Source organism: Dermacentor variabilis, chromosome 3 (assembly GCF_050947875.1).
Source record: "Dermacentor variabilis isolate Ectoservices chromosome 3, ASM5094787v1, whole genome shotgun sequence".
NCBI lineage: Eukaryota > Metazoa > Arthropoda > Arachnida > Ixodida > Ixodidae > Dermacentor > Dermacentor variabilis.
In genome coordinates, this window is record NC_134570.1 from 5880504 (window position 1) to 5908330 (window position 27827).

At 46.1% G+C, this 27827-nt stretch overlaps 1 protein-coding gene across 2 annotated transcripts in view; it reads left to right on the plus strand.

Annotated features, from left to right (window-relative positions):
• Nucleotides 1–27827, plus strand: part of Prp8 (pre-mRNA processing factor 8) — a 376058-nt gene that overhangs the window by 22625 nt on the left and 325606 nt on the right. For both annotated transcript variants that reach the window (XM_075684108.1, XM_075684107.1), the window contains exons 5-7: nt 3971–4186; nt 11261–11473; nt 23407–23532. In XM_075684108.1, the coding sequence (XP_075540223.1) occupies nt 3971–4186; nt 11261–11473; nt 23407–23532 (555 nt within the window). The remainder of the gene's footprint in view (nt 1–3970; nt 4187–11260; nt 11474–23406; nt 23533–27827) is intronic.

Genomic DNA, 27827 nt, shown 5'->3' on the forward strand with positions numbered 1-27827 from the left:
AACGCTATCACCACCTTTGCGACACACCATTCATCTCATCTCATCTTGGTGCCGTTTATAGATGCATAGTCTCTTGTTGAGCTACTAGTATTGTCATCGGGCATAATACGCATTTTGTCTAGTGCGGTAAAGCACATCTGTCATTTGGAAGGCACATAAGACATTTGCTATCACTTTTTGTCTTGTGCCTGATTGTGCAGATTGTTCTAGCTCATTTGTAATTTTATGTCAGTCTTGTGCTGAGGTGCGCATCTTTGTTGTCAATAGCCTACAAAATTTTATTGAATTGTTTACAAAAGTAAGTTTCTTGCCTACCCAAATAAATGTTTGCAACATACCATGCATGGTATGCCATTCATGGGAAGGCCGCTCTTGGCTTTGTCTTGCTTCGCTGTTGAGCAGCACTTACTGATTGCACAGTAATAACAGGCTTCGCCAAATGGCTACAGACTACTGCTGTAGTACACCAAGTGTTCCAAAAAACATGAATTTTTCTGCTCAGAAACTGCTCCAAAATGCTGGTGTGGCTGCTCCTAAACTGCTCCTGAACGACATTCTGCCTGCTCCAAAAATTGCTCCAAATTCTAACCCGGCTAGACCACCATTGATTATGGACACTGCCCGTGCAAGTGCGCCTATGCATTGCTGTACAATATTGTGCAACGCTCCACATTATTTTGCAGTACTTTACAGGAACTGAACAAAGCCTGTTGAGGCTCCAGCGCCATTTGGAAGCACGCTGGACCACCTCGCTTCCACAGAAATGCTGGTTAAATGCAATAATTAAGTATGAGGAGGCTTCTGCAATCTCTGTGACCTGACAACTATTGCTTCGCAAGTATTAAAAAACCAACCAGGTGTCGGCTGCATTGAGTAAAAACAAAGGCTCCCTGTACATTAGCAACATACCCGTTTTCCCATTTGTGAAGCTACTGCTTTCCTGCATAGCATGAGCATCACTGTGGCTGATATTGAAGTCGGCAAGTTGTCATAATTTTCGTGTGTGATCTGACATATAAGAGTTGAGCACAAGGATCCAGGTGCATATATTATATACTGTCGCCGATGGATTTCTTGGACACCAAAAATTTTCACTTGATGGAGATTCTGCACTTCATAAATGCAATGTCGGGGCTCCCATTGAGCTAATGCATTCTCGCGGCCGATTTTTCAGACAAATTTAGGCTCCAAACTTCGATTTTATGGACTGAATTGCTCGTTCTGAGCCCCGCTACCCGAATGTGGGGGGCAGTCATGTTGGATTTTTCACTGGCATGGCTACACTTGGCTTCCAGTGGCCCACATTATAGCCTCCAACATTGGGAGATGCACGCTTTCAATAGAGAGCGCACGACATGTGTCGGGAGGCCATGCTCGGTCTTCTTTGGTTGACAAAATACTGCAGGGCTTGGCACTTTTTTTCTTTCTTTCTTTTTTCGGTCACCACTATCGTCATAATCACTTAATGCGAGATCCATTCTTTTTTTAAAAGTTTCCTATGCTATTTGCATGTGGTGTGTCTTGAAAACGTCGCATTTTTGTGTGTGTGCGGCTTTGCATTTGCGTGATTGCCGCCACCTCGTGTGCCTTCGTGAGAGCCAAGTGATGCAAAGAAATATGCCTCATTTCTTCAATCTCCATGGCGATCTCGGGCAACAGAGATTGCCAACGCGATGTGGCTCTTGTTGTCAGACTGCATACAGAAAATCACCCTTGCGCAAATCCAAGCAAATCTGATTGCCTCCAAGCACAGTATGAGGAAGGGTATTATTTTTTAAAGCCACTCTTAGTTTAATAAATGTTATTTTTTTGGGTTGAACAAGTTTTTCGGGCTGTTCGGTTTTTTGTAGTATTTTCTGGTCCCTGCGAGGTCCGGAACATATATATGGGACTATATTTCAGATTTCTTACCCTCAGTACTTCTGTTAAAGATAGCAAATTATTATTTTCATTCATATTCCTTGAAGTGCTTCTTTGAAGTTTCACATAATAATTCTGAATATTGTCTGAGCAATTTCTACTGCTATACATGCATTGAAAGCATTGGTGATTATGCTAATTTACTGCAGCGCAGTATTCATTGTGGCTGCTGCGTCTTTCAAATAAAACGTTAAAACATAAAAGAACCTAAAATGAGCACATTTTTAGCGGTAATGCAGCAGTTAAAAAACCAGCCACCATTGTGCAACACATTAGACCCTTGCCCATTTTCCTTGGTAAAAAATTGGGTGTGAATTACATTTTGACTTTGTTTAGGAGTTTTAACGTCATTTCTTGGTTTGTTTTCTGCTTTGGACACAGAAAGGGTATGCGCATTTCATTTGGGACAAATACTGGCAGATTAATTCGCGTGTTTTGCTGTTTTGTATGCATCATGTTTAATTCCATCCATCATATAGTTAGGTAAAATATTGTTGGTCCCGTCAAGGTTGAATTAACGAAAGCAGACTGCACTAGCTGATATAGGAACTTTCTAGCAATAATCGTTGGAGGGTTTAGGGATTGTCATAAGCCATAACTGAAGTGGCTCGTTGTCGTGTCCTCATGGCAACTGTGAACTCCTGGAACATGGATGAACATGAATTAAGCATGAATACAGAGACTGCCTCATGAGGCAGTGCACAAAGTGAAACAGTTTATGCGAACCTGTTGGTGGAAAGGGAAAGGCGACAGAGGAAAGGCCAAGAAGCTCCATAGCAGATTGCATGCTTTTGTGAATATTTTTTGCAAGTGACACTGCACATGTGCACCATCTACAGTGAACTCTCACTTGAGTGAACTTCAAGGGACCGAAGGAAATAGTTCACTTAACTGAAAGGTCATTAAACTGAATGTTGATAGACCAACATAAGACATGGCATACAGAGTCAAAAGTTCGAAAATGTAATTCATGGAGCAAAAGACACGGCATCCATAGTGTTAGAAATGTGTGAAATGGAATTTGTACATATCAACAAGTACAAGGTTCATAACAGTTATAATGCTGCCTTTCTCACTTAGAAAAAGAATCTGTAATCTTTTTCTGCACTTGTTCTTTTAAAGCACAGGAAGTAACAAAACTGTCCAAAGAGTAAATGTTTTTGTACACTTCTGGCACAGCTTGCTGTTGAGACAGTCTCTCAACTTTCCCATGTACCCTACAACCTCAGCTAGAGTTATAGGCCTTGAAACTGGCTCGGCAGTTGCCTCTTCTTCGTCTTCTTCGAAAGAAAATGACGACGACCATGCCACGACTAGCCGGTCGGAAAAAAACACACACCACGTGATTTGTGGTGTGACAGATCGCTGCTTTGCTCTGGTGGCGTTGTAAGCGCCATCGATGTTACTTTGTTCAGGGCCTCCGAGATTACATGCTTGCTCGTTTTGTGCGGGCGATCTCGGAGGCTATGCCTCGTTGCCGTTCGTTTACCGCGCCGCCGCTTTGCCTCAGAGGCGCTGTAGCGCCAGCGAGGCGGTTTGATGAGGGCGGGCATCGGTTCTGATCGTAAAAATAAGCCTTGGTCCTCTGAGCGAGTTTGTTAAACCAAAATATTGACTTTTCCGAAATTCGTTTAAGTGAAACATTTTTGCATAGAATCTATAAGAAAACTGCCGGGGATTTTTAAAAAGTTCATTATTCTGAAATGTTCGATAAACCGACGTTCATACAACTGAGAGTTTACTGTATTGCTAACATGACTTTGCATTTTGGGTGTAATTGCATTTCTTGTTTTTTCCTTAAGGAGGCCTTGAAGCATTCTTTGTAATATTGTAGTGCTACGATTGAAGATAATGTTATGACAATGTAATTTTTGTGGCTGGGGCCATAAAATAGTGTAACTGGAAATGTGGCTGTTGCAGCTGGTGCTGCATGTGGTGTCGGTACAAGTTAGTTGCAGCTCTGCTGCATTGCTTTCTACTCAGTAAAGTTTGTTTCCAATAAATTGTGCGGTCGTTGGTATCATCATTGTGTTTTATTCCACTTGTGCAGAACTATGTGGATCATGATGCGCCGAGAGAAGCGTGATCGGCGACACTTCAAGCGCATGCGGTTTCCCCCCTTCGATGATGAAGAGCCTCCGCTGGATTATGCAGACAACGTGCTGGATGTGGAACCCCTGGAGGCCATCCAGATGGACCTGGACAATGATGAGGATTCGCCTGTCTGCAAATGGTTCTATGACCATAAGCCCCTTGCAGAGACCAAGTGAGTACTCGGCTTTCTACTGGCTGGTGCCAATTTCAGGTTTTCTGGAAAAGTTAATGAACATGTTCAACAGTATCTCCTTGGAGACATTAAGTCTGTTTCTTTCAAATTGTCTGAATAGTTTTCTGATTCATTTAGTTCGAGGGTAGCTCACCCTTTGCCACCACACGTCACTCAATTTCATTCTGCTCCTTGGGGGAAGCGAGGATCAAATCGCAAAACAAGAGGCTATTGGAAACCACTTGTTTCAGAATCTGTGATGCCTAAATTATACTGTCATCGTCATCAGCCTGGCTACGCCCACTGCAGTGCAAAGGCCTCTCCCATACTTCTCCAACTACCGTGGTCATGTGCCAATTGTGGCCGTGTTGTTCCTGCAAACTTCTTAATCTCATCCGTACACCTAACTTTCTGCTGCCCCCTGCTACACTTCCATTCTCTTGGAATCCAGTCCGTAACCCTTAATGACCACCGGCTATCTTTCCTCCTGATTACATGCCCTGCCCATGCCCATTTCTTTTTCTTGATTTCAACTAAGATGTCATTAACTCGCGTTTGTTCCCTCAACCAATCTGCTCTCTTATCCCCTTAACCTTACACCCATCATTCTTCTTTCCATAGCTTGTTGCGTTGTCCTCAATTTAAGTAGAGCCCTTTTTGTAAGCCTCCAGGTTTCTGCCCTGTAGGTAAGTGCTGGTAAGACACAGCTGTTATGCACTTTTCCCTTGAGGGATAATGGCAACCTGCTGTTCATGATCTGAGAATGCCTGCCAAACGCACCCCAGCCCATTCTTATTCTTCTGATTATTTCAGTCTCATGGTCCGGATCCATGGCCACTACCTGCCCTAAGTAGATGTGTTCCCTTACCACTTTCAGTGCCTCGCTACCTATCGTAAACTGCTGTTCTCTTCTGAGGCTGCTAAACATTACTTTAGTTTTCTGCAGATTAATTTTTAGACCCACCCTTCTGCTTTGCCTGTCCAGGTCACTGAGCATGCATTGCAATTGGTCCCCTGAGTTACTAAGCAAGGCAATATCATGAGCGAATTGCAAGTTACTAAAGTATTCTCCATTAACTCTTATCCCCAATTATTCCCAATCCAGGTCTCTGAATCCCTCCTGTAAACATTGTGGGGGTTCCACTCTGCGTGCGGCTAGGGCTCAAGGCAAGCTCCAGATCTAGCCCCACGCAGTCGCTTCGTGGTACTCCCAACCCGTAGCGCGGGAATCGCGGCTACGCCGGGTTCGAACGAATAAGGCAACCAGTGGCGTCAACGGTAATAACGTTTATTGCTATTAGCAATAATGAACACTCGCAGAGGGACGTCCTCTCAGTAATAGTAGTAAATAGGCTTGCCTCGTTGTCTGGGTGGATCAGACAAACGAGGTCACTCACGTGCCAGGTGCTTTCGTCCAGGTGGTCCAGGTGTCGGCGTCCCAAGAGCGAGGGTCTCCTCCGGTGGCGTGCTTTTATGCCTTTTTACCTTTTCGCGAGGGGAGGCCCTCCTCGCCCGCCGGATACGTTTCCTTTTCCCGTGAGCCGCGTGAGGGGAGAGGGGTACGCGCGTCACAAGAGCGACGGAGATAGGGAGGGCGCGTAGTGCCTCTCCCTTGTCTACGCCGGCCCGACCCGTCGGCCACGTGTGAACGGGACGACGCGGGTATGCGGGAGGAAATGGAGGCGGGTGCTCCCCACAACATGCTGTGAATAGCATTGGAGAGATTGTGTCTCCCTGCCTGATGCCCTTCTTTATTGAGATTTTGTTGCTTTCTTTATGGAGGATTACGGTGGCTGTGGAGCCGCTATAGATATCTTTCAGTATTTTTACATACGGCTCGTCTACACCCTGATTCTGTAATGCCTGCATGACTGCTAAGGTTTCGACTTAATCAAACGCTTTCTTGTAATCATTTAAAAAGCGTTTGTTTCAGTTGAAATATCTGCAGTCATGCTGAGGAACCGTCATACTGTACTGTGGCAGTATGACTGAAAAAGTGCTATAGCTATTAGTCAAACGCCAAAAACCACTTTCTGTTGGTATGAGACACATCGATGTTACAGTGCCCACGACGACAATGGGATTGGGATCCACCGTGAGGATCCACCACGGTGTAACAATATTATGAGAGGTGTGTGAACAGCGCCTGTGTTCCAGCATACCGGTTTTGCGTGCGTTTCAGGCAGTTCCTGTAAGATGGCACGTATAGTGTGGAGGCCATAAGCCAACGAGCGCAGCGAAAGATGAAAGAGCGAACGCAGAGCGGGAGATGGAAGACGCGAGCCGCGAAAGGCGGAGACCAATGAGAGTGGCCTCTTCAGGGACGTGCGCGCGGTAAACTGGTTTTATGCAGACCCGCCTGACCATTCGTTTCGTACTACTGTCTGCTCGCGCCGCTCGTGCTTGTGTGGTTGGTTTTGTCTCCTTCGCGCTTGTTTCTATTGTTATGGTGTGAAATAAATGGGTGAACAGGTTCACAAAGAAATTCACACCGCAAGAAACCGGCCAAAAGCAACACGCGTGTACAAGCGGAAAGCACGGAAGTGCTCGCAACTGCGTGTGATAAACGCGAACGCTAATGTGATGTCGATGAGGCTTCACCTTTTAGAATGAGCTGGCGGCCCCTTAACATAAAGCGCCATCACTCGGAGGATGGCAGAAGCACACGCAAGTTGTCGACTTGCCCTCAGCACGGCGAGGCACCGCTGTTAGCACACCTCTCATAATATTCTTACACCGTGGGATTTACCCATATGTGTCTATCATAGTCTTCAAGGTCCTTCTTTGATGTTCTGGGATGAGTGTATATGGTGGCGACGATTCTGTCCCCAGTCTGTGTGGCACATGTGTCAGCACATTCCATGGCAAGGCTCTCGCCCAGTGTCAGCAAGGCATAGGGTGAAAATGCCCACACTGTCGTTGTTTGCTTAGATCGCGACGCATCAAACCATAATCCATGACCGGTTTTCACTGATCTGGCCTGAAACGCAGCTGGGACACATACGCTATGATTTTGCCTTATGCTTAAGAAGGTGGAGGCTATCCTTGGATACCAACTTTTTATTTATTGAGATATCTTAATGAAATTTTCATGATAGACTCATAGCAAATGCATTAGTAGAACTACAAAATTTCATGCAGTTATGTTCACTGGTTTTCAAGTTACAGCAATATGTCAGAATGGTGCAAATGGTTTTCTTATTCCAGGCCTGGAGAATTTTCAAAAGGTCGTGCAACTGTGAAATTCACTGTGATGATTCCCATATGGATACCTCAGGGCAAGACAGAGTCCTTTCTTTAAATTTCCTTGCTGAAAAATTTTAGCAGACCACCGAATTTAGTGTTAGTGATTAAGATTTTATCAATCAAAGTTTGATTAAATATCACAAATAACAGACACAGTATATAAGAAAAATTTGCTTGTCTTGCCCTCAGAAATTTATTCAGATACACAATAAAAAAAAGAAACTTTGGGAATCTGATGAGTGGTTACAAAAATATGGCCGAAACAAGCAGCCTCACAAGCCAAAAAAGTCATTTTGAGAAAATAAGCTTTGATAGTTTTAAGCACATATATTGATCTAAAATGACCCTGCATCGTACTAGAGATGTCCTTAGGCACTCTTCTTTTGCCGCCTTTCCACGTTCTCTTGCAATCGCTTTTTGGCCTTTTCAAGCGCAATGAATCTTTCTTGGCTGCCCGTTGAATGGCCAGGTGGCCAGGTGTTAGCCCCACTGATGAACTCTTGGGTGGCCCTGTGGCAGCCAGCATTATACTTTAAACTGCCTCATGCAGTGCTGTCTCCACAGCAACCAGTGACGCATCCTGCTCTTTGGGCATCAGGGACCACAGCACGGAGTGAAATGATTGTGATGCATTCTGCGCCTTTGCTCCCAGGAAGCGTTGCAGAAGAGAAGCCTGTGAGAGGTGCTCGTAAACAGGTAGCGGTGCTTCTGCAACATAGCCTGGAAGATATTACTGATGCTTCAGAGGTGGCACACCATTACTCTTGCTGGTGTTATGACGACACCACAAGTCTGCACCCTCAGGGCACAAGTCGTGGTGAGGATCCTCGTCCGTCGATGTCACGTGGTGGTACGATGCCATTACTGCACGCTGCATTGCAGCCACATCGTTGGAATTGCTCCTTAGGGCCCAGCCATATAGTCAGTCAACTTGTCGATGAGGGCCTTTGTCAGCCTGCCCTTCCCTCCTAAAGCCTTGTCACTTTTCTGCACAAGGTTGCGCAGTGCTGTCTCCATCCTCTTCTGGAAGGGGTTCAGGCATTCCTTTTTCAAAGTGGGGTCCAGTCCATAAACATTTTCTTGCACAAGGGCAGAGAAGGTGGCACTATCTCCGTCAGATACGAGTGTTGTGCAACGGAGGCTGAGCTTTGGCACCGAACGTGAGAGAAGGATGACAGCTGCCTCAACTTCCATCCTCCCAGACTTGGAGTCAGTGTTTTTCTGGCACACATGATCCTCCTGCCAGCTTGCGTAGCCTGGACCTCCAGGGTTTGGTCCTACTTGGCAACCAAGGCACTGGTTCGATAAAACAATGGCATCCAAGATGAGGCCCGTATGATATTCAATTATTGCACCAACTCCAATATGGGACGTGTGGCCCCGCTTGTGCCATGTTCCATCAAAGTGTTCTGTGATATCCCTGCTGAAATATGGATTTATTACTTTGTAGGTAGTTTTCACAGCAGAAGCAGATTCTGCATAAACTTGTCTATGCACTGTGTCTGCAGTTCCCTGAATTTCTTCAAGTGCTTCTGAAAAGTCTTATGATGCAAGCCATGATGGGACACGTTCATTGCTGCCCAAAAGTCATTGAGGTCTGTTTGTCCTTTCCCTATCTGTTTCATTGCCACAATGGCTCTTCACGTCAATGGCCATTGAAGCAGCCTGACGAGCAGAACTCCATGAGCTTGCAACTACTCCACAATGTAAACATAGCAGCTCAAGCTTTGTTGCAAGTCCAAGTTGGTTGCCTCCTCGAACCTTCATCCCAGTCGCGAAGCATCACTGACACAGGGTGCCGGATAGCAGGTCGCCTAGGGCATCGATTTGCACAGGGGGAAATTTGTCGCCTTCACTTGCAGCTGTGGCAGCTTCAGGGTTGCGCTCCATTGGTTGAAATTTTCGCTCCGTCGCTGACATAGCGCCAAGTCCTCGTTGCACAGCAGCACGTTTTTTTATCCGCCGCCTCCTTCTCCTCACACGTCAGGAAACATGTTTTGAAGTGCACAGTGGACAATGCGATTGCACTGTCCGAGGCAGATGAAAGAGAGCATGTGGAAGTCGCTATCGATGAGCACAAGACACCAGGCACACTCGTCATGACAAATTCTTCCGCCGGTGCAGCAGGAGTCACGTTGCTAGAAGTGTTAATGCAACCACGCTCTTGCGTAGATGAAGCAGAAGCTGCCGCACAGGAAACATTGGTGCGATCGTCATCGGCGCGCGGCTCAGCGGCGAGCAGCGAGCTTCAAAATGCAGCTGAGCTTACAGAATGCTTCCTTGCACCGAACGCATGTAGCGTCTTGAGTTTCTTTGGGCGCATTGTGGCCGACCACAGAACAATCGGCAGGCTAAATGCAACAACTTTCTCGTAAAGACTGTTGGAAATCGTCTCATAAAAACGGTAGAAACTTGAAGAATATGCGAACGGCTGCAAAGATAGACGATAGCAAGCGGAACACACAAAGGGCGCCGGCGATGGGGGACCTGAAGCAGACGACGGCCGGATGCATTATGCAGGAGATCACTATGTCATTGCATGCAGAAGCCAATGGGAGTCGCGGGCTCCCCCGTGTCTTTGAGGAGTGCGCGCCTCGCCCAATCTCAGCGTAGCGTCTCAGCCGCTGGAAACTTGAAAGCTCTCGCGAACCCTCCAATCCTGAGCGATTTATGCCTCTCCTGCACTGCCGCCTCCACTGCAAGTGGCAGGGGAAAAAAAAAAACACCAGAATGCACAAACAAAACAACACCAAAATGGCAGTGCTCGGGGGAGGGGTGGAGAAATGGCGTTGCACCAAGTAGGGGTATTTTGAGTGCTTGCTCGCTGCTCGAGGGCTGCCGCGGCTCATTATATATGTTATTTGAAATAGTTTCGCGAGGAATGAAATTGGACATTGATATTTACAGAAATGGTAGTTTATAAGACATACTGCCCGAATATGTGGTTTTCAAAAAATAGACCTTTTTCGCGATTTTTCGGTTTTCAAAGGCCGTGTCCCCCCTTAAGCTATCTTAGTTCTGTAGATGCCGGCATCATTTTTACCTACACACAACACAAAACACTGGAAACTAGCCTAATGCAGCTCCGCCAGAAAAGAAACTTATCAAGAATGTAGGCTGAACAAAAAATCTGAGGACAGCATTCGCAAAATGAGAACATTTATTGAATATGAACATGCCAAGTCTATTCCACGTCATCGTTGCTGCTGCGGTCTGGTAAATGCCATCCTTGTTGTGGCGCACGCAAAAGGCATCTCCTAATGCCCTCCTCCAATGACGGATGTTTTTCTCATCGATGCAGAAGTCCTGCTTAACTTGAACATTTGACGATGCCTCTGCGGTTAGCACAACTTCTTGTTTGAAAGCGGCACTATAGTGGCATCGCCTGTTTGGTGCCATCATGATAACACATGCCACACACCTACACGACGCAGGTCAAAATGCCAGGCTAAAAGTAGGTGTTTTTAACAGGAGTTGATGTGTGGTCAACACATTCACTGTCCCCTAAGCTCTGTCGAGACAGGCGCTGCCACTGAAGGTGTGCACATGCTGGCTGGTCAACTTAGAGTTATCCGGCGAAGGACAATTTTAGGTTTGAAATAATGAGTTTGGCCCCATAGAAATGCATGGGTGTCAGCCAGGACATTCGGTCGGGAGCGACTTAACCAAAAAGTTCAATTAATTGCAGATGAAATAATGGGAAGTCTACTGCAATGAGCTTTTACTGTATATCAGTGTTTGCTATGATAAAGTTCAACTGTACCAGGCTAATTCATGTAGGTTTCTCAATTGTGATTGTCAACATGTCTCCTTATTGCCCATTTCCAGGCATATGAATGGCGTGACGTACCGGCACTGGAACCTGACGCTGCCCCAGATGGCAACACTGTACCGCCTGGCCAACCAGTTGCTCACTGACTTGGTGGATGACAACTACTTCTACCTGTTCGACCTCAAATCGTTTTTCACGGCCAAGGCTCTCAACATGTCAATCCCAGGAGGACCTAAGTTTGAGCCCCTCATCAAGGACATGAACCCAGCGTGAGACACCAGCACTGGCTTTTCTCATACAGTCTGCCCTTATCATTTCCTGTGCTGCCCTGTGCTGCACACTGCTGGAAACGTTTTGGTGGGGTTCTGGGGATTTCATCCTAGTGATTTGTGTGCGGGCGCCAATGTTCAGTGTGCATTGGATTGCAATTCTCCAGAGTAGCATGTTCTTCCAGGGAGCTACATAGCCCTCACTGACTACTGTGTAAGAAGCCGTGGGCATGCTCGTGTGCTAACAGAGTGGCCCGATAAAAACAACCTAACGAGTCTTGTCTTCTGACGTAGCCGCTGTGGAACTTGTCACTGATTCCTGCATGTGCAGCTCGCTTTTAATGTGATTAGCATTCTCACACCCCTGTCACACAAGTGCACTTTGAGCGAGCGCACTTAGCCACTAGGGTCATTCGCAGGTTGGAACACTTAGTGACACTTGCAGCAGAGTACTCGTCAGTGAGTGTGTTCGGGGAACACTCTTTGCGGCGGCAAAGTGTGTAGCCTTGTTAGCAATGAGTAAAAAAAAAAAAGCAATGTTTAAAGCAGTCAGGTGTAATATTTAAAAACATATAAGATATATGCCAACGTTACAGGTAATAAAATGTGCCATGCTGAAAAAAAAAACATTAAAAAACTACTGTCGATCTCTGGCTCCTTACGGCCACGCTCCCCTTTACGGCCATGCTCCCAATGGCCATCGCCACCAATTTGAGAGAACACTTTCCTTTCTCGTGTAGCAGCGCGCCACCACAATAACATGCAGCTCGCTGAAGTGCCCTTTAGTTTGCCCGTGTAATAGGGGTATTAGAATGCTTCACGCACTTTCCGATGACTATATTGTTAAACCTGGATGCAACTTAAGGGGGGGACACGGGTGTTAGAGGCCAAGAAATTGCGAAAAAATCAATATTTTGGAAATAGTATTTTCGGAATTTCCAACTATTATTCGACCACTTCGCCAAAGTTTGCGCATTCTAAATCAATATTTTAGCCGTAATGTAAACTTTTGGCACCAGTGCGGGCTAAATATGAGCAAAGTTTCTGTGAAAAAGCACTTTTTCCATGGCACATGATGACTCCCGCAGTCGTTTGGTCACACCGACATATATATTGTTTGAAAGAGCAGTCTCTCGTCTTCATTTTCCCGCCACAACCGGCTCTGTCCACACATTGGCAGTGAAGATATTCCGCCTCACAAAGAAGGCCCAATGCATGCTCTAATTGGTCGACAAAGGCACGTGACCCTCAGCTAGCCACGCCATTGGCGAGGCTGGCGTCGTCTACATCACTCCGCGGCTGCTCCGCACACACCGTGCGTGCCAACGAGGTTTCCCATGCTGGCAGCGATGCCGACCTCGACTCGGAGGTTCGTTACGAAGTTCAAATAAAAATTAAAAAAATAAAGGAATAGGAAGTTGGCATATAATGTCGAGAAACGACTCTCCGCCGCACTGCTTCCTGGTGACATCGATAAGGCGTTTATAGTCTGACATTAACGGCGCATGGGCGAGTGTCGATGCGGGGAGCGTTGGAGTCTGTTGGCCGCGTCCGGTTACGCTGGCTGCATCGGTATGTCGAACCATTGGTCTAACGATAGATGCTGTTCTCGCCAACGTGCCGTAACGTGTGCGCGCGCTCACGCTACGTCAAACTATATTTAGCCCGCCAGCTCCTGCAGTTGAGCTAAGCCGGAGATCCCAATGGTGTGTTAGGCCTAGTCCCCTGAAGCGCTCCTGACAACGGCCGCATTTCATCGATGTTACGGCACGACGCTATTATTCTGCAGCTGGAATTTTTGCAGCAAATTGACAGTGAAGCTCAAGGAAAAGCATTAGTGTCAACTTTAAGCATTAGGGCCAACTCCTGCTACTGACCGAAAATCGGAACTACTAGATTGCATTGACGACACTGCTACCGGGACAAACGAGATGCTGGCTATGTCTTCTGAGCCTACAGCTGATGAAAATTTGCAGCGGGTGCTCAGAAGGCATCACCGTATTGACACTAGCCAGAAAGACTACATTCCTGGAGGCTACTAATGCAATATCACTTGTATATATTCAACTATATTGTGGTGGACAGGCGGCCATTGGAATATGAACCTGGCAACGTTTAACGCTAGAACGTTATCTAGTGAGGCGAGTCTAGCAGTGCTATTGGAGGAATTAGAGGGCAGTAAATGGCATATAATAGGGCTCAGTGAAGTTAGGAGGCCAAAATAATCATATACAGTGCTAAAAAGCGGGCACGTCCTGTGCTACCAGGGCTTAATGGAGAGACGAGAACTAGGAGTGGGATTCCTGATTAATAAGAATATAGCTGGTAACATACAGGAATTCTATAGCATTAACAAGAGGGTGGCAGGTCTTGTTGTGAAACTCAGTAAGAGGTACAAAATGAAGGTTGTACAGGTCTACGCCCCTACATGCAGTCATGATGACCAGGAAGTTGAAAGCTTCTATAAAGACGTGGAATCGGCGATGGGTAAGGTCAAAACAAAATACACTGTACTGATGGGCGACTTCAATGCCAAGGTAGGCAAGAAGCAGGCTGGAGACAAGGCAGTAGGGGAATATGGCATAGGAACTAGGAATAGCAGGGGAGAGTTTGCGGAACAGAATAATATGCGGATATTGAACACCTTCTTCTGCAAGTGGGATAAACGAGAGTGGACGTGGAGGAGCCCGAACGGCGAGACTAGAAATGAAGTAGACTTCATACTCTGCGCTAACCCTGGTATCATACAAGATGTTGACGTGCTCAGCAAGGTGCGCTGTAGTGACCATAGGATGGTAAGAACTCGAATTAGCCTAGACCTGAGGAGGGAACGAAAGAAACTGGTACATAAGAAGCCGATAAATGAGTTAGCGGTAAGAGGGAAAATAGACGAATTCCAGATCAAGCTACAGAACAGGTATTCGGCTTTAACTCAGGACGAAGACCTTAGCGTTGAAGCAATGAACGACAGTCTTGTTGGCACCATTAAGGAGTGTGCAATAGAAGTCGGTGGTAACTCCGTTAGACAGGATACCAGTAAACTATCACAGGAGACGAAAGATCTGATCAAGAAACGCCAATGTATGAAAGCCTCTAACCCTACAGCTAGAATAGAACTGGCAGAACTTTCGAAGTTAATCAACAAGCGTAAGACAGCTGACATAAGGAAGTATAATATGGATAGAATTGAACATGCTCTCAGGAACGGAGGAAGCCTAAAAGCAGCGAAGAAGAAACTAGGAATTGGCAAGAATCAGATGTATGCGTTAAGAGACAAAGCCAGCAATATCATTAGTAATATGGATGAGATAGTTCAAGTGGCTGAGGAGTTTCATAGAGGTTTATACAGTACCAGTGGCACCCACGACGATAATGGAAGAGAGAATAGTCTAGAGGAATTCGAAATCCCACAGGTAACGCCGGAAGAAGTAAGGAAAGCCTTGGGAGCTATGCAAAGGGGGAAGGCAGCTGGGGAGGATCAGGTAACAGCAGATTTGTGGAAGGATGGTGGGCAGATTGTTCTAGAGAAACTGGCTACCCTGTTTACGCAATGCCTCATTACCTCGAGCACCAAAATCTTGGAAGAACGCTAACATAATCCTAATCCATAAGAAAGGGGACGCCAAAGACTTGAAAAATTATAGACCGATCAGCTTACTGTCCGTTGCCTACAAAGTATTTACTAAGGTAATCGCAAATAGAATCAGGAACACCTTAGACTTCTGTCAACCAAAGGACCAGGCAGGATTCCGTAACGGCTACTCAACAATAGACCATATTCACACTATCAATCAAGTGATAGAGAAATGTGCAGAATATAACCAACCCTTATATATAGCTTTCATTGATTACGAGAAAGCGTTTGATTCAGTCGAAACCTCAGCAGTCGTGGAGGCATTACGGAATCAGGGTGTAGATGAGCCATATGTAAAAATACTGGAAGATATCTATAGCGGCTCCACAGCCACCGTAGTCCTCCATAAAGAAAGCAACAAAATCCCAATAAAGAAAGGCGTCAGGCAGGGAGATACGATCTCTCCAATGCTATTCACAGCGTGTTTACAGGAGGTATTCAGAGACCTGGATTGGGAAGAATTGGGGATAAGAATTAATGGAGAATACCTTAGTAACTTGTGATTCGCTGTTGATATTGCCTTGCTTAGTAACTCAGGGGACCAATTGCAATGCATGCTCACTGACCTGGAGAGGCAAAGGAGAAGGGTGGGTCTAAAAATTAATCTGCAGAAAACTAATGTTTAACAGTCTCGGAAGAGAACAGCAGTTTACGATAGGTAGTGAGGCACAGGAAGTGGTAAGGGAATACATCTACTTAGGACAGGTAGTGACTGCGGATCCGGATCTTGAGACTGAAATAATCAGACGAATAAGAATGGGTTGGGGTGCGTTTGACAGGCATTCTCATATCATGAACAGCAGATTGCCATTATCCCTCAAGAGAAAGGTTTATAACAGCTGTCTTACCAGTACTCACGTACGGGGCAGAAACCTGGAGGCTTACGAAAAGGGTTCTACTTAAATTGAGGACGATGCAACGAGCTATGGAAAGAAGAATGGTAGGTGTAACGTTAAGGGATAAGAAAAGGCAAGATTGGGTGAGGGAACAAACGTGAGTTAATGATATCTTAGTTGAAATCAAGAAAAAGAAATGGGGGCGTGGGCAGGACACGTAATGAGGTGGGAAGATAACCGATGGTCATTAAGAGTTACCGAATGGATTTCAAGGGAAGGGAAGCGTAGCAGAGGGCGGCAGAAAGTTAGGTGGGCGGATGAGATTAAGAAGTTTGGAGGGACAACATGGCCACAATTAGTACATGACCGGGGTAGTTGGAGAAGTATGGGAGAGGCCTTTGCCCTGCAGTGGGCGTAACCAGGCTGATGATGATGATGATGATGATGATGATGATTTTGTGTTCTGTTATGAAAATAAGCTCATTTTGTTTTTAAAGTTCTCTCAGAATCTAATTTTTGGTGTCTTTTAATCTTGTCGATACGCTATCTCGGGTCTTCAGGGCACATAGAACCATATTTTTAACAGTGGCATGTAGCTACATGTGTGTACTGCACAATGCTAGGAGCATTCATATTTAAAACAGCGCCAAAAAACACGGACAAGGGAGGACACAGGAGGAGTGAGGAGCAGGTTTTTTAAATTCACTTTTGTGAATTTTAAAGTCTGGCTACTAATTGCACCACATGATTGCCATGTTTGGAGATCGAACTTCAAATTGCTGTAAAATTGGTAATACCTGCAATATAAAATATGTAGTCCTACAGTTGTGTTGCTAACACTTTGTAGTATCCAGCCATATGTCTTCATAAACATTCTGGCTGATACTCTTCTTACGATTGTTCAGATAAACAATAGGTGATCAATTTTAATTATATTTGGAACCACTCCGTTAATTTAAAAAGTAATTATATTTTTTAAATCGGCATGAAAAGCTCTCTGGGTGACATGTGGGAGACACATGTCGAAAAACGGCGATTTTCCTTAAAAAAGTCAGTTTTATGTTGACTGTTTCAGCAAGATTGATCCCTCCTCTTTCACATATAAAGAAATCAGAGCCGTAAATGATCGGGAAATTAGTAACAAACTTGGTGAAAGCACTCGAGGTGGCAAGAAAAGGTGTAAACCTGGCCCATTTTCCAGCGCGCGATGCGTCAAATCGCGGCGTCGCAAGCCATTGGGCTTGTGCGAGGCAGTAGGCCTACGCTTTTTCTATCCAAGGTCGGCTTTGCCGCATCACCGGGAAGTAATAATAAAAACAACGTTTCTCCGCCAAAACCATGTGCTTTCGCTAAATGTATCTAAATCTCATGGTGCGATTCCGGCAACGCCATTGGCTGCTAGCGCGCAACGCGGCCACAGCTCGTCTGCTCTTCCTGCGATGCGCAACTCTCTCAACGTGTTCCAGGCTTTCACGCATTCTTCTGCTCGTGCACAGTCGTAGAGATGGCAACAGCACTTTCACTTGTGGTATAACCAAGGTCACAAAGGCTATAAACAAGTTCTGCAGGAACTAGGAGTGCTTCCCTCAAGGGAACAAGTTGTGCTGAGCAAAGATTGTGATAAAAGGATATCCAGCAAGTCAATGAAGCTGACAGCAGAGTCAAAGTCTCACCGTCGCCGTCTGGCCAAGGAGGCTTGTATTGAGTATGGCGCTCACAAAGACTGAGGGAACAATATATGGTGCAGGTGAATTCTAAAGTTTTGCACTGGATCTATATACCCTGGCCTGCAATATGTGTAATATTTATATAGATTTCAGTGCTACAACAGAAATAAAGAACTGTTATAACTTTCAATTGCATTTTTCTCAGCTTTACATATTTACAGTCTAAAAGCAGTGAAGAAGAAACTAGGAATTGGCAGGAATCAGATGTATGCATTAAGAGACAAAGCCGGCAATATCATTACTAATATGATTGAGATAGTTCAAGTGGCCGAGGAGTTCTATAGAGATTTATACAGTACCAGTGGCACCCACGGCAATAATGGGAGAGGATAGTCTAGAGGAAATTGAAATCCTACAAGTAACGCCGGAAGAGTAAAGAAAGCCTTGGGAGCTATGTAAAGGGTGAAGGCAGCTGGGGAGGATCAGGTAATAGCAGATTTGTTGAAGGATGTTGGGCAGATTGTTCTAGAAAAACTAGCCACCCTGTATACACAATGCCTCATGACCTTGAGCATACCGGAATCTTGGAAGAACGCTAACATAATCCTAATCCATAAGAAAGGGGACTGGAGGCCAAAGACATGAAAAATTAGACCGATCAGCTTACTGTCCGTTGCCTACAAAGTATTTACTAAGGTAATCGCAAATACAATCGGGAACACCTTAGACTTCTGTCACCCAAAGGACCAGGCAGGATTCCGTAAAGGCTACCGTATTTACACGATTGTAAGTCGACTCGAATGCAAGTCAACCCCCCCAAGTTGCGTGACAGGAAAAAAAAAAAATAAAACAAGAAGAAACAGAGAGAGAGCATACCCGAGGGCGTATTCGATAACGAAAATTTATTAGTAGCTGACATGGTCACTGGACTACTCGTCTTCACTAGTGTTGCCATCGTCGTTGTTGCTACGGTCCCACAGCGCGTCATGGTCAAGCGAAATTTCGCATTTGGCAAACGACCGCACCAGGACATCTTGTGGAACAGCAGCCCACGCCGAATGCACCCAACCACACGCAGCCGTCAGGGGGGCTCTTTTGACAGGTCCGGTTGGCGTAATTTTGCGGTCTTCTGCCGCCAGCCGCTCGTACTCACGGCGGAGCAGGGCCTTAAAATTAAGGCGAAGGTCCGGGCTTGTTTCATGACCATGTCGCAGTCGCACTTCACTAGCAGGGAACCGATCACGCATTTCAGCGACGTATGCCGCAAGCTTTGCCTGCAGCTCCGGAAAGCATCCAGACTTCGGCACGTGGGAACTTTTTCACTTGCCGTCACAGGTGGAAATTTCGCTTCGCTGCAGTCGCCACTCTCGCACCACCCGTTCAGAAACATCGAAATTGCGGCCTGCTGCGCAGTGATTTGTTTCTTCGGCGTAAAGGATGGCAGCCCTCTTGAACGCTGCTGTGAACGAGTGCCGAATGATTAGTGGGCCTGGAGCACTCATGACGACTGTGGAAGCATAGAAGTAGCACGCAGGCTGCAGTCAAGTGGAACGCGTCAAACCAATGCCAATGCCTTTCAACAGAGAAAGAGAAACTCGCGAGCGGTGTCAGCTCTTCCATGAACTGCCGATACTCCCCGCAAGCGCCGCCGTTCTGAGTGTGCTGCTGCAAATGGGAACAGCGGCGCTTCCATCAACTATCGACACCCTCCCCATGAGTGTTGCATGCACTGTAAAACTCTCGAAAATGTAGCAAGACCCTTCTGAAAAGCGAACAAACACGCGGGATAGCGAAAAGATACGGGTAGGGCCATAGAGCAAACATAAAATTGTAACTACGTTGTAGCTCCCGTTGGTCTCGCTTTTTTGGCAGTGCTATGTTTTGGTTTCGATTGTAAGTCGACCCCCCAACTTCAGACTTTGAAATTTAAAAAAAGTGGTCGACTTACAGTCGTGTAAATACGGTACTCAACAATAAAAAAAGTGGTCGACTTACAATCGTGTAAATACGGTACTCAACAATAGACCATATTCACACTGTCGATCAGGTAATAGAGAAATGTGCGGAATATAACCAACCCTTACATATAGCTTTCATTGATTACGCGAACGTGTTTGATTCAGTCGAAACCTTAGCAGTCATGCAGGCATTACAGAATCAGGGTGTTGACGCGCCGTATGTAAAAATACTGAAAGATATCTATAGCGGCTCCACAGCCACCATAATCCTCCATAAGGAAAGCAACAAAATCTCAATAAAGAAAGGCATCAGGCAGGGAGATACGATCTCTCCAATGCTATTCACAGCATGTTTACAGGAGGGATTCACAGACCTGGATTGGGAATAATTGGGGATAAGAGTTAATGGACAATACTTTAGTAACTTGCAATTCGTTGATGATATTACCTTGCTTAGTAACTCGGGGGACCAATTGCAATGCATGCTCAGTGACCTGGACAGGCAAAGCAGAAGGGTGGGTCTAAAAATTAATCTGCAGAAAACTAAAGTAATGTTTAGCAGCCTCGGAAGAGAACAGCAGTTGACGATAGGTAGCGAGGCACTGGAAGAGGTAAGGGAACACATCTACTTAGGGCAGGTAGTGACCGTGGATCCGGATCATGAGACTGAAATAATCAGAAGGATAAGAATGGGCTGGGGTGCGTTTGGCAGGCATTCTCAGATCATGAACAGCAGGTTTCCATTATGCCTCAAGGAGAAGTGTGTAACAGGTGTGTCTTACCAGCACTCACCTATGGGGCAGAAACCTGGAGGGTTAGGAAAAGGGTTGTACTTAAATTGAGGACGACACAATGAGCTATGGGAAGAAGAATGATGGGTGTTACATTAAGGGATAAGAAAAGAGCAGATTGGGTGAGGGAACAAACGCGAGTTAAGGACATCTTAGTTGAAATCAAGAAAAAGAAATAGGCATGGGCAGGACATGTAATGGGGAGGGAAGATAACCAATGGTCATTAAGAGTTACGAATTGGATTCCAAGGGAAGGGAAGCATAGCAGGGGGCGGCAGAAAGTTTGGTGGGCGGATGCATACCTGCCAACCCTCCCTATTCGCCCGGGAGACTCCCGATTTTTTACTGAAGTTTCTGATTGTATGATTGCTGTCTTATATCTCCCGAAAAGTGGTCTCTGTTCGTGCATTAATGGCTTTTGCGAAACCGGCACCGCAGAATCTACAGCCACATCTTAATCGTCAGCATCACCAACAACGGCTGCACTAGCACCATCGGTATCATCGCCTAAGCAGTAGACTAAGGTGCCTAGTAAGCCGACCAAAGCCAGAGCCAATGTAGCTATTGCATTTCAGGCATGCCTTACTGCATAGTGCATCTTGTTCCTGCTCCTTGTGCGTATGATTAGTGTTGGCTAAGTAAAGTTAGAATCTTCGTGTGCTTGATGCCATGGCGCTACCAAAGCGCAAGAAAAGGTATTTGCAGAAGTTTTTGCGATCTTATACTTCTGAATTTCCATGCTTTTTGACATCAAGGAAAGAACCTTTTGCATTTTGTACAATGTGTGGATGCGATGTCAGCGTGTCTCACTGCATCAAAGGCGACTTGAAACTGCACGTTTCCACGGCGAAGCAGCAAGGCAATATAGTGAACTTTCTCCGGAACAAGTGCGACGACAGTGTCATATGTGGGGGAGTGCTTGTCTACGGGATTCCACGTCGAACACGACCTATCCCATAGTGTCAGCGACCACGTTGGGCCTCTTTTACGGAAAATGTTTCCGAAATGCAACGAGGCAAAGTGTTATGGATGTGGACACAACTCTGAAACGCAACTCTGAAGAATGCGGAGGGGGCCAACCTGAAATTTATTTCACAGGCATCGCTCTCGAATCTTTCTTTCTTTATTCAGAGTTTCCGTCAGCTGCTGTCCCGAGATTCCAATGAATCTGCTGAAGACTCTTTAGATGCTCTCGAAGCAGTTTGCCACACTACAGGCATACAGCCTTCCAGAGGTCATTCTGAATGAAGAAAGGTGGGATGTGCAGTGGTCTATGTTTGGAAAAACGAAAAACACTGATGAATAACATGTTTTACCGAGTTTCTAAGGTGATGCCTTATTTGCTCGTGATATCGTATAGCTACGCAGAGTGTGGGAGTATTTTTAGCACGGCGCGAGAAAGTAGGACTGAATTCCGCTCATCGATGTGCAACACAACCCTCGAACACCTGCTGCTAGTGAAGGGCCGTCAGTCTGGACCATGTTTTGAGCAAAGCTACTCTGACAAATTTTTGACGTGAGCAAAGTGTGCTGCTGCAAGGTTTCTGCAAAAGGACTCATCGAACACTGCCTGAAAGTTTGAATGAAACGCCCCTCCTGCCCCCAGTCCCACTGGAAGTTGAAACAGAAAATGCAACCCCCCCCCCCCCCCCCCCCCCTGTTTACGCAAATAAAAAGTCTCCCGATTTTTGATCTCGCCAGGTTGGCAGGTATGTATTGGTGATTGGGAAAAATTCGTAATATCCAGGACATCGTTAGAACCTGGTTCATTACAACCAAGTTTAGCTGCACGCTCGCAGCAATGTGGTGAATGCCTGCCGTGGCATCCTTTTCTATTTTCGCTTCATGTAAACAGTGTAAAAAAAGACAGTAAACATTGTGCGCAGTGCCACTGTGTCTGCATCTGCCGCGCTTAGTTCGGTTTCAAATTTAACTCAACGTAGGCCAGGCTTAACCGCTGCGGCTTAAGGGGAGGGTAATGTTTAACTACTCGTACCTGTGCTATTGTAGTGCACTGACACGAAATACTAATGAGAAAGCATTCCTTGTGAGATACTCTCAGAGTCTAGGCATACGACAAAGAATGTTTCAGGGACCCTTTCAAGTCTAATATGGAAGCATGCACTACAACACCCAAATAGCTGTGTGACACTACAGTAAACTCTTGTTAACTTGAAAGCTGATATCTCGAAATATTGATTTATTCTTTTCTGGCTGTAGTTTCAACCCATGCGCTTTTCACTTATCTCGAAAAGTTCTTGTGCCAGATTCCAGAAATCTCAATTTCGACTTCGGAAATGCCATGCAGGAAATAAGCAGCGGACAGCGCTGGCACTGTTGATTGCACGCGCACTTATCTGGTGGCAGCTCGCTAGCTGAGGCAGACGCTGTGCCAGGTCAAGCCGAGCTTCCTGCTTATCTTTCCCCCTTCTTTCTATCACCACTTGCAAGCACTTTTTCAGCTGTTTGCTGCCATTTTGTTGTGATTCACGAAAAAGCGGAGAGCTGTTCGTCAGTCTTTGTTTCTTTCCTCCTCATTTAGGACACTGTCAGTGCCACATAAATGTGCTTACTGCATATTAATTAGCAGTTTTGAGCTGGCGAAATCAGCTGATGCACTGCAGCCAAAAGAAATATGCATGAGAGCCCATGGCTTTCAGTGAGTTTGCTGTGTTATAAGGACGCTCGCTTCATGCTTGTGCTATGGTGAGGTGTAAATGTTACATAAATCTCGGGCGTTTTATAAAGGTGTCACAATGACCTGAAATTCTCTTAAATTGTCTGAAATTTATCATGATGCAAAAAGTAGCAGAGTCAGCTTTTTTGATGTCTGAAAACTGTGATGCTCGGATGACTAGCTTCAAATATTGCATTTCGATGAAATGTCTGGACTAGTTATGCTGTGCCCCCACAAGATACATATTAATCAGGTTTCTTTGCTTTGTAGTGCTGTGTGGCACTTTGCGTTGAGCTCATACTCTCATTTATATATATTGGTGCAGAAATTTGCTACATGAACACTCTAATAAGTCATTTCACTGTTTCAGGGATGAAGACTGGAATGAATTCAATGACATAAACAAAATCATCATACGCCAGCCCATCCGGACTGAGTACAGGATTGCCTTTCCATACCTGTACAACAACATGCCTCACTATGTACATCTGTCCTGGTAAGAAAGCTGCCGTGCTTGAAATTGTGTTTGTTAGTGCACAGACAGTGCAGACACGCAAAAATATGCTCTTGTGGTACGCACACCATGGTGCCCTAGTGGCTGTGGCACAGGGATGAATATTAGCTGCTAAGCCACATTCCATTAGAGGCAGAATACAACAAAAGTCATCATGAAAAAATAAACCCACATATAACACAGTAAAAACAAGTGCTGGTTTAGCCATTAAAGGGACACTAAAGCTTAATATTAAGTCAACATGTACTGTTGAAATACCATCCCAGAAACCTCGAAACGCTTCGTTTCATGCAAAGAAGAGACTTATTTTAAGAGAAAATGCGTTCTGAAGAGTCCGCGTACCTCTAGTGCAGTTCAAATAGCCCGCCTTCCGATTGAGGAGTGGTGACGTCATGGTCTCACAGTGACGTTGCGCCGTCAGTGAGTAAAACGGCGCCCGCAGATGGCGCTACGGCTTTTCTGCGCAAAACGCAAATGCGCGGCAAGAAACAGAGGCAAGACAGAGCCGACAGCAGCGCGAAAGCGGAACTATGGTGGCTAGCGGAAGGGAAAGGGTGCGACAATAAGCTAGTTCTTTCTTTCATGACGCCAACTTCGACACTCATTGCAATGGAGGACTCTGACAACGACACATTGGCTCGCGATGCTGGGCTCGACTTCAGCAATTTAAGCACTGATGAACGTGACCTGCTGCTGAGGGTTCGCGCTGCCGGCGTAGTTGCGTACTACTACGATGGCAACTGTATGTCATGGCTGTACATATTCGCACATCTGTAGCTTTTCCTTCGTGAAAACCAAATGCCACACTCACCGCTCTGTCTTCGACCTGCAGTTGTTCTTGCGCTTCGGAGAATGCAGGCAAGACCGACGGAACAGCGCTACGGGAAAGCATTGCTTTGAAAGGCACTCCACTCGACATCAGTAAGTCGGCATTGAACTCGTAATCCTCTGGACGAAAGTGCAGCGAGCACACTATGCGATTTTTTGGCTCTTTGCGAACGCCCTGTGGCAGAGGTACGGCACTTAACCACTTCGAACGGAGAGGTTCACTCGTTGGCACACAGTGATAAGTAAGGTTGGATTCGCTGCTGCAACTGCCCTTGGCCAAGTTCCGCGGACCGTTTGCGCATCCCACGACATCACATGGACGTGGCATTCTCGCTGCTTGTTCCAAATGCAAGTTTTGCGAGCCAGCAGAACCAGCGCAGCATGACACGATAACGAAACAACTGAAACTCCAAAGCGCGCGCGGCGCAGAGTCGAGCACGCAGTGTCGAGCGTGCAGAGTCGAGCGAAAACGAAACCTTTCTACCACCCATACTACTCAAGGGTAACGTCAAAATGTTACAGTAAAAGCTCATTAATTTGAATTCCGCGGGGATGCTATGAAAATTCGAATTATACAAAATTCGAACTAATGAAAGTCAGAGAAAAAAATCGCTCGGTTAAGGTGTGTATATAGTCTGACGTGGCGTGAGCACACGCGCACACGCTACGTCACGTTGGCGTGAACGTTACTTAAATGATATTGCGCGACACTAAAAAATGACACGGACGTGAGAGAAGACGACACACCAAGTGCAAACTTTCAACTAAGTTTATTGTGCCACTGCGTCAGTTTTATACATGGCAGGCTGCGTAGATCGCGCATGCGCTTACAAGGAAATGAAGAGCGAATTCATGTAACATGGTTACGAGTCATGTGGTGCCGCGTCCAAGAAACTTAATTCTTTTTCTGTGAGAGCCAGAGACTGGAAGCTAATACCCCTGTCAAGCGGGCAAGTTAAGTGCACTTACTGGGAGTGCACTTCGGGACCTTGAGTCACACTTTAGGCAACGCGCTTCTTAACGGGAAAACAGAGTGCACTCCCAGTAAAAAAAAAATGGCGACAGACTAAGAGCGCGTTTTTAAAGGTGTAAATTAACAAGAGAAAGCTGCTAAAAAGCGATTGTTTTAAGTAGAGTTATATATAAAAACAAACTTCATCTATTTGTCTCAACAAAAAACGAAGACGTTTTTATTATAAATCTGTTGCAAGTCAATGCTGGCCAAGACGAATGCCTAGCAAATCCAAAACAACATGGCGGCGTGCGGCGAGGCGGCAGTTGATCCTGCTAGAACAGAATATGAGCAGTTATATATGAGCAAAGACGGCGAGTTCGATATTTAGCTACACTGCAAAATGCCACGCACACGGCTCAAAGCACGACCGGCATGGTCCCCCCCCCCCCACCCCCCAGCACGCTTCCACACCAAAATAAACACGAACTGAATGAACCTGGCGGCGCCGCAGTGCCGCATCATTCTGGCGCTGTTAGTTGCGTACATGATAAATTCGTTTCTTTATTGTGCTATTTCGCTTTTCACTAAACACAAATTATATTGTTAAAAGCTGTTCACTAACTGAAATGAACTTGTGTGTCCTTTTTCTATGCATTACATTTTGCGTCCTTGAAAGCGTTGGCGGCGAGGCTACGTACTCGGCCAGCAAAGTGCGTTCCGTGAACGTACTCAGACTTGAGTGCACTCATCTGAGAGTACACTCCGCTGCGACGTTAAGATTTGGGAAAGTGCACTTAAAAACTGAGTGCACTCGCCGTAAGTGCACTTAACTTGCCCGCTTGACAGGGGTATAACACACGTGTCACCCAATTTTGCGATCATCTCCGCTTCAGATATTTCACGGATGAGCTGCGTGCTGCCACGGGCAACAATCGTGCATTGATCCTCAAGAGGCTTGCATCCATGATCGCGGCAGTGGATCGCCAAGAAACCACTAGAGCCGTTTTTTACATTGTTGCTGTGTTTGCAGAGCCGATCATTGAGGCAACGCCCAGTTTGTCCGATATATTTCTTCCCACATGAAAGTGGGAGGTTGTACACCACCCGGTGGACACACTTGACAAAATTTTTCCGGTGGTGCTTTCTGCACTTATCAGAAAGGACGGCATTTGGATCCGTCAGCCCGTCAAGGACGTTTGTCCTTAGCTGGATATCCTAGGGTGGTGCTAGTGTCTGTCGCGGAACGCATTTTAAGAGAAGCGCGATCCAGTACGCAGAAGTCAGTTGCCGATGCCCCTCCCGGCACACCCCGTAAAGTAAGTGTCATACCTTACTTGCACGGGATATCCCACAACTTGGAAAAGATTGCCCAAAGGGCGAATGTAAGAGTTGTTTTTTCTGCTCCCAACAATCTCGGCAGGCTTTGCAGGCTGATGGATCCAAATGCCGTCCCTTCTGATAAGTGCAGAAAGCACCACCGGAAAAAGTTTATTGAATGTGTCCACCGGGTGGTGTACAACCTCCCGCTTTCATGTGGGAAGAAATATATCGGACAAACTGGGCGTTGCCTCAATGATCGGCTCCGTGAACACAGCAACAATGTAAAAAACGGCTCTGGTGGTCTCTTGGCGATCCACTGTCGCGATCATGGATGCAAGCCTCTTGAGGATCAATGCACGATTGTTTCCTGTGGCAGCACGCAGCTCATCCGTGAAATATCTGCAGCGCAGATGATCGCAAAATTGGGTGACACATGTGTTAGCTTCCCGTCTCTGGCTCTCACAGAAAAAGAATTCAGTTTCTTGGACGCGGCACCACATGACTCGTAACCATGTTACATGAATTCGCTCTTCATTTCCTTGTAAGCGCATGCGCAATCTACGCAGCCTGCCATGTATAAAACTGACGCAGTGGCACAATAAACTTAGTTGAAAGTTTGCGCTTGGTGTGTCGTCTTCTCTCACGTCCGTGTCGTTTTTTAGTGTCGCGCAATATCATTTAAGTAATGGATTACCAACTTGCCCGGAATGCTGCTCTCATTAAGTGAACGTCTATACTTCGAAGCACTGGCGCAGTCAACGTAACCGGACGCGGTCAGCGCGGTCCGACGCGCCCGACGTCGAGATGGCTCTTGCTCCATCCGCGCGTTCGTCGCGCTGACTGGGGCGGAGAAAAAAAAATAATTTGCAGACTCGCGCGAAAAGCTAAGCATCGATTGCTTCGATCAGCCGTATAAACTTGTAAGCATTCACTTACTAAATAAATTAACAAGCACTGTGTCACGCGCGCACAGGTAAGCATGAACGCATCTCGCTCGATGACCACGGAAACTTGCTGAAAAACGCTGGAGTGAGGAGACGCAGCAGTAGCAGCGAGCGAATTGACATTCGTACAGCTCACGCTTTAACGCGAACGAAACGTAGAAAGCAGATCACATATGAAGCTACCGGCATTACGCGCACTCTGCAAACATCACAGATCATCGCTTTGAAGA